Source organism: Neoarius graeffei, chromosome 1, assembly GCF_027579695.1.
Source record: "Neoarius graeffei isolate fNeoGra1 chromosome 1, fNeoGra1.pri, whole genome shotgun sequence".
Taxonomy (NCBI): Eukaryota; Metazoa; Chordata; class Actinopteri; order Siluriformes; family Ariidae; genus Neoarius; species Neoarius graeffei.
In genome coordinates, this window is record NC_083569.1 from 108,527,405 (window position 1) to 108,544,098 (window position 16,694).

The following is a 16,694-nucleotide window of genomic DNA, read 5'->3' on the forward strand; positions in this document are numbered from 1 at the left end:
TGGAGGAGGACAGTGAGCACTTACGCTCCTCAGAAGCTGCGCGCTTCGTCATAGCAAAGTGACGACACAGGCGGGGAACACTTCGGGATGCTCCCGCACACACTCGTGGACAACAGATGGATCAGGGACAGAAACCTTGGGCAGCACATTTGAATTCGGTTTGGCCCACACATTACCAAATGCAATATCATTCCCAAGAATAAAAGTTACTCCCGGAATAGGCAGTGAGCCACGAACCCCCACAGCAACAGTACCAGTGACCAAATCAGATTGCAACTCAATTTGGTGAAGTGGAACAGTCACCGACCCCATTTCAAAGCCACGCACAAGGACACTAGTCCCCGTCTTCATATTTTCAGACAAAGGCAAGATTCCCCCTAAGATAAACGACAGTGCAGCTCCAGTATCACACAAGATACTCACTGGCACACGATTTTGATTGCCAGCCAGACGCACATAGCCATCACTTAGAAAGGGTTCATAGCCAGTTTTCAACCCAGACACAGCTTGTAAAGCAAAGGAGGAAGGACAAGCTTTAATTAACCCCACACTCGGTGTCCAACTTTCCGTGCTTCTTCTTTAACACTACACAGTCAGCCACCAAATGACCGGGCCTCTTACAATAATGACAGGTTTGTTCACCACCAGGCAAAGTTTTAGGCGAGTCAGAACGATATTTGTTTTTAAAAGTCACGCGATGTGTCAGCGCATACTCGTCAGCCAGAACCGCGGCTTGATGTAATGTATTTACCTGACGCTCATGGAGAAAGGTGGCAACAGAAGGAGGGAGGCAATTCTTAAACTCCTCGATCAGCACCAGTTCGCGCAGTTGCGCTTTACTGTGCACCTCACTAGCTGTACACCAACGATCGAACAGTATCTCTCTCACGAGCGAATTCCATATAGGTCTGACTGTCTACCTTTTTTGAGCACCGGAAGCGCTGCCTGTAAGCTTCAGGTACTAACTGGTAACCCTGCAGAATTGCGGCTTTAACCACATCATAATCTGCACTTTCCCGGTGAGACAACGAAACGAATATTTGTTGGGCATGTCCTGTCAATACAGATTGAACTAACAGAGGCCACACATCCTTCGGCCAATTCAAGGTGTGAGCAACCTTCTCAAAGTGCGGAAAAAAATTATCCACGTCCTTTTCTGCAAAGGGAGGTACCAATTTGATGTGTTTCGTGACATCAAACGGCACTGACGCCAAATCAACACCTCCCTGAGCAGCCTCATTTTCTAGTGCTTTTAGCTACAACTGATTTTCAGTTTGTCTTAATTTTAACTCCTCCCGCCGATTATCTAATTCCTTCTCTCTAATGGAGAGCTCTTTCAACCGGATTGTCTCCGTTAGATCAACGTTAGGCAAGATTCTTTTCTCAATCAAAAAGGGATGGACTACACTCTTGATTGAGGTCTTCAACCGCTTCTCAGAAGCGCTGAGTTAAATGTCAAATAACCCAGCTACTTCAATCAATTGATCTTTCGTGAGACTATGAAAAGCCTCCAACATCGGATTATCGGCAAAACCTTGTGCCGCAGACGTCATGGTGTCAACTCCAAAAGGTGTACACAAAAAAAAAAACCCCACAAAATTGCACCTGCTGCAATGTGCGACCAAAAAAAAAACTGCAAACAAAGTAGTCACTAAAATTCCCCACAAAAGCGACTACAGCTCTCCCCCCACACACAAAAGGGTGGTCCACCACCCAACCAATAGGAGGACACAAGGCTAGACAGACCAAAAGGGCAAAACACCCACTAAAGCAGCACTGAAGTCTAACCAGAACCCCTAACCACCAGTAGCATGGGAGAGAAAAAAAAACCCACACAAAACACCAAAGCGACAGAGCACATGACCGGAATAATTTGCACTGTACTGCAACCTGAACACTTACCTGTCAAAAAAAAAAAACTAACCTGAACTAGACCTTACCACTAGTCTTCAGTGGTTCCCCTAAAAGGTGTAGTTTAACCACAAACTCAAGGGGTGAATGATGCCACGCCCCTGAAGCAGGCTGACTAAGGGCTACCACCAAAAACAAATAACTAAAATAAAAAAGTGGTGGGCGGCACGGTGGTGTAGTGGTTAGCGCTGTCGCCTCACAGCAAGAAGGTCCTGGGTTCGAGCCCCGGGGCCGGCGAGGGCCTTTCTGTGTGGAGTTTGCATGTTCTCCCCGTGTCCACGTGGGTTTCCTCTGGGTGCTCCGGTTTCCCCCACAGTCCAAAGACATGCAGGTTAGGTTAACTGGTGACTCTAAATTGACCGTAGGTGTGAATGTGAGTGTGAATGGTTGTCTGTGTCTATGTGTCAGCCCTGTGATGACCTGGCGACTTGTCCAGGGTGTACCCCGCCTTTCGCCCGTAGTCAGCTGGGATAGGCTCCAGCTTGCCTGCGACCCTGTAGAAGGATAAAGCGGCTAGAGATAATGAGATGAGATGAAAAAAGTGGTGGACTCTGTGTCCACCCGGCGGCTTCCTATTCACAGTACAGCAGAAACCACTCACAGCCAAACGAAAGTGCTCACCAAAAGTTGCAAACTTACAACCCACTTCTCTCAATACAAAACCATCAAAAAGTTCAAAAGGGTGCAAAACCGGACGAGCCCCCAAATGTTACAAACTGATGTAGCAGTGTAACATCTATGACAAAAGTCACAGGGCTCGTTTAAGTCTAGGGGTATTTTATTGTAAAATAATAACAAAACAAACCAAGGGAGAACCAACAAAGAATTAAAGTATATACAAAGGGGAAACCAACCACAAAGGAGAAACAAGCAGGCATCAAATAGGCGTGGAGCCAACCCCCGAGGAGAGAGAGAGCATGTTCAGGCTCCCACCCTAGTATTTATAGGGGAGACATCATTGGCTCTACACCAGCCAACTGTAAAACAATTAGGTGCAGCAACCATACAAAAATGTACTGGGGGCCCCTAGTGGTAGGAGGACGTAACACCATCCCCCTCTTGGCAAAGCCGACCACAAGGCTCACGCATTCCATACACACACGTGATTTCCCTCTCACATTTGAACATCCACTCGCCCCTACACTGTAACCCTTGCATATAGCTTATTACTTCTGATCACCATTAGTACCTTAGTTAATCATCATATACACTACTGATTCTTATTTGTATACATTGTGTTAAGTGTTGTAATTTGATGGCATCCTTACTCCCTGTATTATGGTAGATTGATGTACTGCACTGCTGTATTGTATGTTTACGGTACGTATAAAAACATGATGTCACCACGCTCCCAGTGAGCACCAGTTGTTGTTCTGTGTTAGCCATGGTGAGGAGACGGCACCGTGACCGTCCCTACCAGTTTGCACTTTATTGTTAAATAAATATGCCAAGAGGCTAAAGATGATCCAAGTTTGTTCTGCTTATTCTCCATACACAGTAGAGGACTGTGCACTCCAATAAAAACCTTAACACATTGTATCACCATTTATATTGAATTCTTCCTTGGCTGCTATTGTTGCTATATCTGATCAGTTTTAGTTTGCTAACTCATGTCAGCTATTTCAATAAACGGTATCTTTGGAATAAACTGTGTCCTATCTATTGCTACAACATTCACTGAGTGCCAACCTCTGCCAAACAAGTATTCTAATTGCCTTCGCCCATTTGGTTGTTATATGAAATAATATAGATCTAGAGTAAACGTATCACATTAGAGCTACAATACTCAATAAACGATAGCAACATCACTAAGTATTCCATTGATTTTAATAGTTTAGCTATAAAGTATTAGACACTTGAATTAATGATTAATTTATGAGACTGATCCCTTTTTACATGAGACTGATTTGATAAGTCTATTGCACCTACATCAGTATCATTCCATTATGATATCTTATCATAATGGAATGATGGAGTGTAAATAGCTGAGTGACTAGATGTCCATGCAATTGCTGATGTAATCCGGTAGTAAAGCTTTTTTTAGCTGTAGTTTTCTTCAGACAACAGCAACAGATGCTGGACATCTTCACTTGGCTTCAGTATGTGAACAAAGTTTGGTTGTACCCCAGGTATAAGGTAGCAACAGTTGCTAACGTAAATGTGACATCAGTGTAAGGGGTCTATATTACATCTACGACCCCAGTTGTCAAAATCATCGATGTGTTCTAACATGTCGCACACTTGTTTCTCAAGAGATGCTATCTTAGGCTCAAAGATTGTGGCCGTCGCCTCTACCTCAACAATCCGTTTCTTGACTTCTCCAACCGGCGGCACGGTGGTGTAGTGGTTAGCGCTGTCGCCTCACAGCAAGAAGGTCCTGGGTTCGAGCCCCGGGGTCGGCGAGGGCCTTTCTGTGCGGAGTTTGCATGTTCTCCCCGTGTCCGCGTGGGTTTCCTCCGGGTGCTCCGGTTTCCCCCACAGTCCAAAGACATGCAGGTTAGGTTAACTGGTGACTCTAAATTGACCGTAGGTGTGAATGTGAGTGTGAATGGTTGTCTGTGTCTATGTGTCAGCCCTGTGATGACCTGGCGACTTGTCCAGGGTGTACCCCGCCTTTCGCCCGTAGTCAGCTGGGATAGGCTCCAGCTTGCCTGCGACCAGCGCTCGAAACTAACGGTGTCCCGATGTCCCGGGGACCATAAAAAATGTCATCGGGACACAAAATTATCATATCTGGGACAATTCCGGGACAATGGAAAAAAAATAGATCTAGAAAAAAAGTTCTACATTAAAGGTGCAGTACAAGATTTTGGAATAACGGTTCCCGCAAGCCATATTTTGAAAAGAAACACTCCCACCCCCCGCGTCTCCACCCCTCCTCCCCCTTATAAAGCCTGAGAAATTCCGGCTTTATAATGGGTGTCTATTGCGTTACACACCAGTGGAGCTCGTTAAGTTAGAGTGTAAAGAGCTTGGAAAAATAGCTCAAACTTTCTCATTTAAACTGTTTTCAGCCCCAATTTTCACTCCACACACATAATTTTCTCAAAACTAGTAGCCACACTTGTCCTGATTCACACAATGTGTCTACCTGAGCGATAGGATTTACTGTTTTTGAATGAGAAGCCTTAAAGTAACGAGAGCACAGCCGCGCAGCCCCATAGACTCCCATTATAAACGTGGCAGAAAAGTCACTCGTTTTTAACTCGCTCTAGTGACCTCATTTTTTACACTACAGACAAAAAAAATTACATCCGTGTGTTCAGGAGAGCCTTGTGGCGCTCACTGTGAAAGAATTTTGTGAATATCTCCTTCCGTTTTCGTGTAAATCCCCGTTGTTTGGAAGGAGCGCACTGAGAGAATCCTGCGCTCTGTGTGACACTGCTCGCTCTCACACACACACACAAGGGCCGGGCTAGTCGCGGGCTTCAGTCTGATTGACGTGTCAGTATCCAATCATTTTGAGGTGGTACCTCGATATGATTGGATGGCGTTTTTCCTTTATTTTACACTGTAGACTGGATTAAAATATTTCGTTTTTTGGGTCAAACCTTCTATTGTACTGCTTGCAACATGGGTGTGCATTTCATCCATTGATGGTATGGCTGATGGCTTTCAAAACATCTCTGAATGGGGCAACAGGTATATTACATAAAAATGGATAACGGTAATGGTGAAAATGATAAGTTGGCCTTATATATGCCAACAGATATTCAAGGTATAAGTAGATGAAATGAACATAAAAGGGGTCTTATTTTCAGCTAAAGTGTACTGCAGATGTAGTGAGTTGAAACATTTTCTGAATGAGCTAGTTGGCCCCTTTTAAATAAACGGGTATCTATTCATACAGTGAGATCGCCAAAGTTTAATAAACTGAAAATGCAATAACTAATTTTGAAGTAGATGATGTATTGGACATGTGTCACTTGTGTTTTGTGACTTATTGTAAAAATGATATAGAGGGTTCAAAATCGTATAGTTACAAATATAATAGTAACTTCATATGATAATATTAACCACTGGTTATTTCAGAGAGGAAAAAAATGGGGACACTATTGCTTCCATTCGGGACAATACAACACAGAATTCGGGACCACTGGGGGACACAAAGAAAAAAAGTTAATTTCGAGCCCTGCCTGCGACCCTGTAGAAGGATAAAGCGGCTACAGATAATGAGATGAGATGAGATGAGACTTCTCCAACCTGAGCCGCAACTGCTTGTAGCTATGAGGTCTGCTCTTTAATAACCTCCAAAACCATGGCAATTTTGGTGTCAATGACTTGAGTGTGGTTATCTGTTATCCGATCCAAAGCTTGAGTCATACCTGGCTCCATGGCACCTAAAGTAGCAACACTGGGTAGCTCTGTGCTAGCATCTAGCTCTCCACCATCATCAGTACCGGAAGGTTTCTTTGAAAATTTTTTCGGTTTTGTGGGCATGTTGTCTGGAGTTTTCAGAAAATAACTGTCCAGGCTCATGTTAAGCTATCTCCTGTTCAAAACTCTGTATTTTTACTGCAAAGACATGGGAAATATACACAAACTGATAAATGCCAGCGGAGCTCACTTACAGCAAATGTTTACTCTTCAACGTCATCTTGCTCCCCCCATGTTTTATCAAAGCTGTTTTTAATTTGTTTTTTAGAATTGACTTCATTTACTCTTTACTGAAAATCAAAAAAAATTGTCTTTACATAAAAAGTCAACATAAAACAAGTCACATTTTATACATAAACGTGATTACATCAAGGTATGTGTGCGCACGTGTTTACATCTGCATAAAATCACCACAAAATACAAATGCACATTTCCTCCTAGATTCGGCATGTAGATCTGCCCTCACTCCCATGCAAATGGATTTCTTGCAGTGACTCCAGTATACGATCGAGCTGCTGCCATATCCACTCCTTTTGGAGGCTTCCATTCAGCTGGGCTACCTCTGCCTTCAAAAGAGTAATCCTTATGGCAGTAGTTCCTCTTCTGTCTCTCAGGCTTCCGCTTGCTCTTTCTGCCTCTGCGACGAGTTCTCTCTCTCTTTGAAAGGCAGAGGGCTCGCTGGACAAAAACACCATTTCTTACAGTACCCAAAGAAATGATCCAGGTGGTCATCCAGTCACATTTCCCTCACCTGGACTTCTGCTAGCTAGGCAACAGTACCTCGACAAACACATCCGAGCCTTTGCTCCTGAGGCATACAAGGACAAAATATACCCTAAACCAAATGTGATGCCTCCAGATGGGGTAGAAGATGAAGAAAAAAAAGATGCAGGGAGATAAAGGAGAGGAAGGACAAAGTTGAGGTCACAGATGCAGGTGAAGACGTGGGCATGGTCATAGCCATAGCAGAGAGATTGAAATATATGGAAGATACAAGGGGGAAAAGTCATACTTTAAAAACAAACAAACCCCACCCCTCTATGTTTTGCATACATTCAAACCTGCTCAGAAAAGGTGCAGTGAAAAAATTAGGGACATCTGTGAAGCAATCATGAATGTGTCCATTTTGATATCTTTTTTAAAATGGGCATTGCTAAGGACTTTATATCGTACAACCCCAATTCCATAAATTTCAGACACTGTGCAAAACGCAAATAAAACGCAGAATATAACGATTTGCAAATCTTGGAAACCCTACATTTCACTGAAAATAGCCCAAAGACAATAGCAAATCTTGAAACTGAACAATTTTGTGTTTTGAAAAATATATGCTCATTTTGAATTTGATGTCAGCAACACGTTTCAAAAACGTTGGGACAGGGACATGTTTACCATGATGTTGCATCACCTCTACTTTTAACAATACTCTACAAACATTTGGGAATTGAGGAGACCAATTGCTATAGTTTCTGAGAGAGAAATGTTGTCCCATGTTGTCACATTCTTGCCCGATATACAATTTCAGTTGCTCAACACTTTGGGGTCTCCTTTGTTGTATTTTGAACATTGTAATGCACCAAAAGTTTTAAACGGGAGCCAGGTCTGGACTGCAGGCAAGCCAGTTTAGCACCCAGACCCTTTTACTATGGAGCCATGCGGTTTAAGTATGTGCAGAAAGCAGTTTGGCATCATCTTGCAGAAAGAAGGAAAGCCTTCCCTGAAAAAGGTTTTGTCTGGATGGCAGCATATTGCTCTGAAACATGTGGATATCATTCAGCATTAATGATGCCTTCCCAGATGTACAAGCTACCCATGTCATGTGCACTAACGCATACCATCACAGATGCTGGCTTTTGAACTATGCACTGATAAGCTGGATGGTCCCTCTCCTTTTTAACCTGAAGGATGTGGTGTCCATGATTTTTAAAAAGAATTTCTACTTTTGATTCGTCAGACCTTGGGACAATTTTCCACTTCGCCTCAGTCCATCGTAAAAGAGCTCAGGCCCAGAAAAGGTGGCGGTGTTTCTGGATATTGTTTATAACCGGTTTTGATTTGCATTTGTGGATGCAGTAATGAACTGTTGTCACAGATTATGGTTTTCTGAAGTGTTCCTGAGCCCATACAGTGATTTCCACCACAGACACGTGTCTGCTTTTAATGCAGTGTCGCCTGAGGGCCTGAAGATCACAGGCATCCAAGGTCAGTTTTCAGCTTTGTCTTGCATACAGAGATTTCTGCAGATTCTGTGACTGTTTTAATGATATTATGGACCACAGATGATGTGATCCACAAATCCTTTGCAATTTTATGTTGAGGAACGTTATTCTTAAATTCTTGCACTGCTTGCTCACAGTCTTTCATAGAATGGTGAACCCCTCCTTATCTTTACTTTTGAGAGACTCCGCCTCTCTGTGATGCTCTTTTTATACCCAGCCATGTCACTGACCCGTTGCCAATTAACTGAATTAGGTTTTTTTAAAGCATTACACAACATTTTTCAGTCTTTTCTTGCCCCATCCCAACTTTTCTGAAATGTGTCCTTGTATTATTTTCAATAAAATATAAGTTTTCCATGATTTGTAAAAAATCATCATATTTTGTTATTTACGTTTTACACATGTTGTCCCAAATTTTTGGAATTGGGTTTGTAAACTACCCAAGCAGATTTCTTCATTTCTGACTTTAAGAAAAGTTAAATCTGACTACTTCAAATACTCATGTCTCAGCAGTGTATTCATCGAATTTCTTGATCTATTCATCATGGGAAAACATTTTTAACCTCCTAAGGCCCAAGCTGTTTTTTTACATGCATTTTTTATTTCTCTTTGCTATTTGGGCTTATTAGAACCTGATTAGAATAAAAACTAAGCATCATCTTTTGATAAGATGTACTTTTAGAGAAAAAGTATGTCCACATACGTGGATTCTTGTTCCGAATTTCCATAAAGTGCTGTCCATGCATGTGACCGCTAAGCCCTAGGAGGTTAAAGGTCTTTCATGAAAACACAAATCATTGAATCTTGAAAACAATAATGGATGGCCAGAGTTTTAGCTAAAATTTCCGATTGCCATTTAAAAAAAAGGAATATAAAAACAGAAATTTATGTCAAGAGCTGTTGGTTTTATTGTTGGGGCACTTGTGTTTCCGAAACAATCTTGAATGAATAAAGCTCCCTCCACATTGTCCACACTGATAGGGCTTCTGTTCTTTATGAATCTGCAGGTGGCTGTGGAAGGCACTTGGGTGACGAAAACTCTTCGCACACTGTCCACAACAATACGGTTTCTCTCCTGTGTGGATACGTTCATGCCGTTGGAGACTACCCTGACGAGCAAAACTCTTCCCACACTGTCCACAGCAATACGGCTTCTCTCCTGTGTGGATACGCTCATGCCTGTGGAGAGTACTCTGACAAGCAAAACTCTTCCCACACTCTCCACAGTGATACGGCTTCTCTCCTGTGTGGACACGCTCATGCAGTTGGAGATGACGCCGACAAGTAAAACTCTTCCAACACAGTCCACAGTAATATGGCTTCTCGCCTGTGTGGACACGCTCATGCTGTTGGAGATTACCCTGACAAGTAAAGCCCTTACCACACTGTCCACAGTGATACGGTTTCTCTCCTGTATGGATATGCTCATGATAGTGGAGATGACTCAAACAAGTAAAACCCTTCCCACACTGTCCACAGCGATATGGCTTCTCTCCTGTGTGGATACGCTCATGCCGTTGGAGATTACTCTTTGAAGTAAAAATCTTCCCACACTGTCCACAGTGATCCAACTTCTCTCCTGTATGGATCCGCTGGTGCTGTTGGAGATGACTCTGAGAAGCAAAACTCTTCCCACACTGTTCACAATGATACGGCTTCTCTCCTGTGTGGATACGTTCATGCCGTTGGAGATTACCCTGACGAGCAAAACTCTTCCCACACTGTCCACAGCAAAACGGCTTCTCTCCTGTGTGGATACGCTCATGCCGGTGGAGAGTACCCTGACAAGCAAAACTCTTCCCACACTCTCCACAGTGATACGGCTTCTCTCCTGTGTGGATGCGCTCGTGCTGTTGGAGAGTACTCTGCTGAGTAAAACTCTTCCCACACTGTCCACAGTGATATGGCTTCTCTCTTGTGTGGATGTGCCTGTGCTGTTGGAGAGTACTCCGTCGAGTAAAACTCTTCCCACACTGTCCACAGTAATATGGCTTCTCTCCTGTGTGGATACGCTGGTGATTTTTGAGATGCTGACTCTTAATAAAACTCTTCCCACAAGCTGAGCAGTGGTACATCTGGAAAACATGAAATGATTCAAGATTTACCCCCCCAAAAAAACAAAGTTTTCTGAATAAGAGCCCATTTTCTCCCACATCCCTGTAACAAATGGAGCAAATTTTACACATTTCCATCACGTCACTCACCAAGTGTTGTACATTTTGACAAGTCACTTGTGCTTTTTTGAAAATATATAATCTTTTCCTTTTATATTCTGCTTAGAAAGGAACTTATGGTCTCCAGGCATTTACCAAATCAAATGCCTTCATTTCATACCTGCTAACAACTTTACAAATATGATATAAAAGTATTTTTCTTGGGTATATGCCACCCAGAAAAACCTACAGGCTCAACTAAGCATTTACAAATAAAGAAAAATTCAGTGAAAGCAAAAAGTTTGGTGGAAGGTAGGTCGAAAAAAAGTCAAACAACCACCACCACCACCAGACACCAAGATCAAAAACTAAGATTACAAACGAGAACAAAATAACAAGAAATGAACAGTGAATAAGCCACGGGACAGAAGCAAAAAAGAATTCAATAAGATGAAATGCTATTTTTGGTTTCAAGGAAAACTGGAAAGCCTGTTCACAATTTATCAATTTCATTCAAATTTTGTGGTCCGAAAAATCAAAGACTATATTTGCCATAATTTCTCCTAACTTTCCTAACTTTAGAAAGATAGAACGATGACTTAGTTGCTCATCTGGTGCCATAACAGAACTGATGGTTTCTTTTAAATTAATAAGCAAGCAAGCTGCTGGCAGATAGTTATGACAAAACTGGTACATGAAATGAGCATCCTGGATATACATAACATCATGCTCAATATGTCTCATTTCTTAAACAGAGGTAGACTGTGCTGGTATCTTTTTGAAAAGATGATAATTCTCACAGCTTTTTTCCAAAGGATAAAAATTGGTTGAATACTGGATTTACATGTCTTGCCCCAGACAATTATGCAATACAATACAAAAGAATAAATAAAAGAACAGACTAACTAATATGGAAGTGTTAACAAAATATCTTATTTGAGACAAAATACAGTGGTGCTTGAAAGTTTGTGAACCCTTTAGAATTTTCCATTTCTGCATAAATATGACCTAAAACATCATCAGATTTTCACACAAGTCCTGAAAGTAGATAAAAAAGAACCTAGTTAAACAAAGGTGACAAAAATATTATACTTGGTCATTTATTTATTGAGGAAAATGATCCAATATTACATATCTGTGAGTGGCAAAAGTATATGAATCTTTGCTTTCAGTATCTGGTGTGACCCCCTTGTGCAGCAATAACTGCAACTAAACGTTTCCGGTAACTGTTGATCAGTCCTGCACACCGGCTTGGAGGAATTTTAGCCCATTCCTCCGTACAGAACAGCTTCAACTCTGGGATGTTGGTGGGTTTCCTCACATGAACTGCTCGCTTCAGGTCCTTCCACAACATTTTGATTGGATTAAGGTCAGAACTTTGACTTGGCCATTCCAAAACATTAACTTTATTCTTCTTTAACCATTTTTTGGTAGAATGACTTGTGTGCTTAGGGTCGTTGTCTTGCTGCATGACCCATCTTCTCCCGAGATTAAGTTCATGGACAGATTTCCTGACATTTTCCTTTAGAATTCACTGGTATAATTCAGAATTCATTGTTCCATCAATGATGGCAAGCCGTCCTGGCCCAGATGCAGCAAAACAGGCCCAAACCATGATACTACCACCACCATGTTTCACAGATGGGATAAGGTTCTTATGCTGGAATGCAGTATTTTCCTTTCTCCAAACGCTTCTCATTTAAACCAAAATGGTCTATTTTGGTCTCATCCAGCCACAAAACATTTTTCCAATAGCCTTCTGGCTTGTCCATGTGATCTTTAGCAAACTGCAGATGAACAGCAATGTTCTTTTTGGAGAGCAGTGGCTTTCTCCTTGCAACCCTGCCATGCACACCATTGTTGTACAAAGTTCTCCTGATGGTGGACTCATGAACACTGGCTAATGTTAATGTGTGAGAGGCCTTCAGTTCCTTAGAAGTTACCCTAGGGTCCTTTGTGACCTCGCTGACTATTACATGCCTTGCTCCTGGAGTGATCTTTGTTGGTCGACCACTCCTGGGGAGGGTAACAATGGTCTTGAATTTCCTCCATCTGTACACAATCTGTCGGACTGTGGATTGGTGGAGTCCAAACTCTTTAGAGATGGTTTTGTAACCTTTTCCAGCCTGATGAGCATCAACAATGCTTTTTTTGAGGTCCTCAGAAATCTCCTTTGTACGTGCCATGATACACTTCCACAAACATGTGTTGTGAAGATCAGACTTTGATAGGTCCCTGTTCTTTAAATAAAACAGGGTGCCCACTCACACCTGATTGTCATCCCATTGACTGAAAACACCTGACTAATTTCACCTTCAAATTAACTGCTAATCCTAAAGGTTCACATACTTTTGCCACTCACAGATATGTAACATTGGATCATTTTCCTCAAATAAATGACCAAGTATAATATTTTTGTCTCATTTGTTTAACTGGGTTCTCTTGATCTACTTTTAGGACTTGTGTGAAAATCTGATGATGTTTGTGGTCATATTTATGCAGAAATATAGAAAATTCTAAAGGGTTCACAAACATTCAAGCACCACTGTACCTAATCCAGTCACTGAGGTACACAAGCCAGTGCATTCTTCGTGCCAGTCCCAAGCCTGGATAAATGAGGAGAGAAGGGCATCCAGCGTAAAACTCATTCCAAATCAACTATGCAGATGATGAAGAGGAATTTCACACCAGACTGGTCAAGAGCATGAATGAAGAGCATGTTAAGAGTGTGTTGGAGGTAAACGGAGTGAGTGACAGAGTGATGAGCGTAAAGCTGGAAATCGAAGGGGGGGGGGATTAACATTGTTGGTGCATATGCCCCTCAAATGGGGTGTGAGATGGAGAAGAAAGAAGAATTCTGGAGTGAGCTGGATGATGTGGTTGAAAGTATACCAAAAACGGAAAGAGTGGTGTTTGGAGCAGCCCTAAATGTGCATGTTGGAGATGGGAGCAGGGATGACAAGGAGGTGATGGGTAGGTACAGAGTAAAGCAGAGAAATGTGGAAGGGCAGATGGTGGTGGATTTCACAAACAGGATGGAAATGGCTGTGGTGAATACATACTTCAAAAAGAAAAAACTGCAGCATAGAGTAACATAAAAGAGTGGACGAAGGTGTTCTCAGGTGGACTACATTTTCTGTTGGAGATGGAATCTGAAGGAGATTGGAGACTGCAAAGTGATAACAGGGGAGAGCTTAGCTAAGGGGCATCAGATGGTGGTTGGAAGGATGACCTTTGAGGTTAAAAAAAAGATGAAAGAAAACTAAACCAGAAAAATGGTGGAAGTTGAAGAAGGAAGATTGTAAGTCAGAATTTAGGGATACAGTGAGACACAGACATTGGGCAAAGAGGTATCTAGATGATTGGACAACTATGGCAGAAGCTGTAAGGGAGACAGCTAGGAAGGTACTGGGAGTGACATCAGGACAAGGAACGGAAACCAAGGAGACTTGGTGGTGGAATGAGGAAGTTCAGGAGAGAGTATAAGGAGGAAGAAGTTGGCAAAAGCAAAACAAGGATAAAAAGAGATCAAGAGAGCAGACAAGAATAGAAGATGTGAGGGAAAGCAAAGGGAGCAGTGGCAAAGGAAAAGTCATACGATGAATTATATGAAAGGTTAGAAACTAAGGATAGAGAAAAGGACCTGTACCGATTAGCAAGAGAATGAGATCAAGCTGGAAATGATGTGCAGCAGGTTAGGCTGATAAAGGATGCAGATGGAAATGTGCTGACAAGTGAAGTGTGTTGAGAAGATGGACTGAGTACTTTGAGAAGCTGGTTAATTAAGAAAATGAAAGAGAGAGAAGGTTGGCTGAGGTGAAGATGGTGAATCAGGAAGTACAGCAGATTAGCAAGAAGGAGGTAAACAGAGCTATGAAGAGAATGAAAAGTGGTAAGGCAGTCAGGCCCAATGATATACCAGTGGAGGCATGGAGATGCTTAGGAGAGACAGCAATTTACTTTTTAACAAGATCTTGGAAAGTGAGAGGATGCCTGAGGAGTGGAGTAGTAGTATACTGGTACCAATATTCAAGAACAAGGGCGATGTCCAGTGCTGCAGTAACCATCGAGGCATAAAGTTGACCAGCTACAGCATGATGTTACAGGAAAGAGAAGCGGAAGCTAGGCTAAGAGGATAGGGAGAGATAAGTGAGCAACAATATGGTTTCATGCCAGGAAAGGAGTACTACAGATGCAATATTTGCTTTGAGAATGTTGATGAAAAAGTACAGAGAAGGCTAGAAGGAGTTGCATTGTGTGTTTGTGGATCTGGAGAAGGCATACGACAGGGTGCCGAGAGAGGAGTTGTGGTACTGCATGAGGAACTCGGGACTGGTGAAGAAGTATGTGAGATTGATGCAGGATATATATGAGGACAGTGCGACAGCAGTGAGATGTGCAGTGGGAATGATGAAGGCATTTAAGGTAGATGTTGGATTGCACCAGGGTGCGGTTCTAAGCCCTTTCTTGTTTACCACGGAAATCGACAGGTTGACAGTCGACATCAGGCAAAAGGCCCCATGGACAACGATGTTTGCAGATGATATTGTGATCTGTAGTGAGAAGTAGCAGCAAGTGGAAGAAAACAGATATAGAGGCATGCACTAGAGAGAAGGGGAATGAAAGTCAGTCGGAGCAAGAGGGCGTACATGTGCGTGAATGAGGGTGAGGACAGTGGAACGGTCCAGCTGCAAGGGATAAAGGTGGTCAAAGCAGAGGAGTTCAAATATCTGGGGTCAACTGTACAGTGTGCAAAGTACTTTGTACAAAGTAATGGCAAATGCAGAAGAGAAGTAAAGAAGAGAATGCAAGCACATTGGAATGGATGGAGGACAGTGTCAGGAGTGATTTGTGGCAGAAGGTTGTAGAGTGAAAAAGAAAGTGTACTTGAAAGTGCTGGGTCCCTTTTGAGGTGCTGTGTCTAATCCATACCTCAGCTGCAATATTAAATGGCAGACAGTACACTTTTGATGAAAAGTGGCATTCAGAGCATCAGTGAAAAAATAAGCTGAAATACTTGGAAATTGCATATTTCAATGCCATTTAAAAAATTGCCTTCGTCGACTGGGCACTGTGCGGCCTCCAGCATCACTTCAGAAACAGGCCAGCCTTTGGAAGTTGGAAACTTGGGACCTATTAATTCTGGAACCATACTGATAGTCAGTTTATTTTGAGTATAATCACTAGGAGGCTGTAAATGCCTGGAGACCAAGAGTTGTTCATTCCTAAACATAATCCATTTTCAGGCTATTGCCATTGGTACGTGTGACATGGAAAGGTATTTCCAGTACCAGATTCTTGAAGTGTACCATGTCTTTGCACAAAACTAAAATAAGGGATGTGGGTATTGTGTCCTTTTCAAAAGACAAACTTGCTCAAGAACAAGAAGCAAAAAATAAAAAATAAAGCTAAAAAATCAGTTTATCATCATCATCACCACCACATAACCTGTTCTGGATAAAACCACGTTCTTGATAGCGTTTTATTTTGATTAACCCTGTGCTGGCCAGAGGTACTTCACATCTCCACATAAAACCATCGCTTCTTGTGAAAAGTGTTCTGTGTGAAGGAGGGTTTTTTTTTCCACTGAAGCAAGGTTTAGATGAAGACGTTTCATTTTTCCACTATTTCTATTTTGCCTACCAACAAAAAAAAGTAATAACTTTGAACAAAGTGATTCATCAGTGCAATGCATGTCATCTAAATTTTTTGACTGTGTTTGACTCAACTTTTCTTCCATTGAACATTTGTGTTTTGAACTGAATTTGGAAACTGATTACCAACAGAATTGATTGAAGCTGGATATATTATTTTTATATAAAAAAATTGATAAACTTCATTACATCGAAAAGGGATCCACCCTTCATATATCCCACCAAAACAGCTATGCTTAGATGCAAAGTGAGCTATTAAAATGAGTACAATAATTATGAGGCTTAATCACATGAAAGAGGAAAAAAAAAAGTGTACCTTATACACACACACACACACACACACTATGGGGGGGTGGACTGGATGGTATTTTTTGTCCCTG

The 16,694-nt window shown here is 42.1% G+C and overlaps 1 protein-coding gene across 4 annotated transcripts in view; it reads right to left on the bottom strand.

The window, feature by feature from the left end:
- Positions 1-6,411: 6,411 nt before the first annotated feature.
- The window catches only part of LOC132881620 (zinc finger protein 850-like), a 110,893-nt gene continuing 100,610 nt past the window's right edge, over positions 6,412-16,694 (bottom strand). For 3 of the 4 annotated variants that reach the window (XM_060914295.1, XM_060914304.1, XM_060914314.1), the window contains one exon: positions 6,412-10,582. In XM_060914295.1, the coding sequence (XP_060770278.1) occupies positions 9,398-10,582 (1,185 nt within the window). In that variant the 3' untranslated portion in view covers positions 6,412-9,397. The remainder of the gene's footprint in view (positions 10,583-16,694) is intronic. The other variant, XM_060914323.1, reaches the window with a different exon arrangement.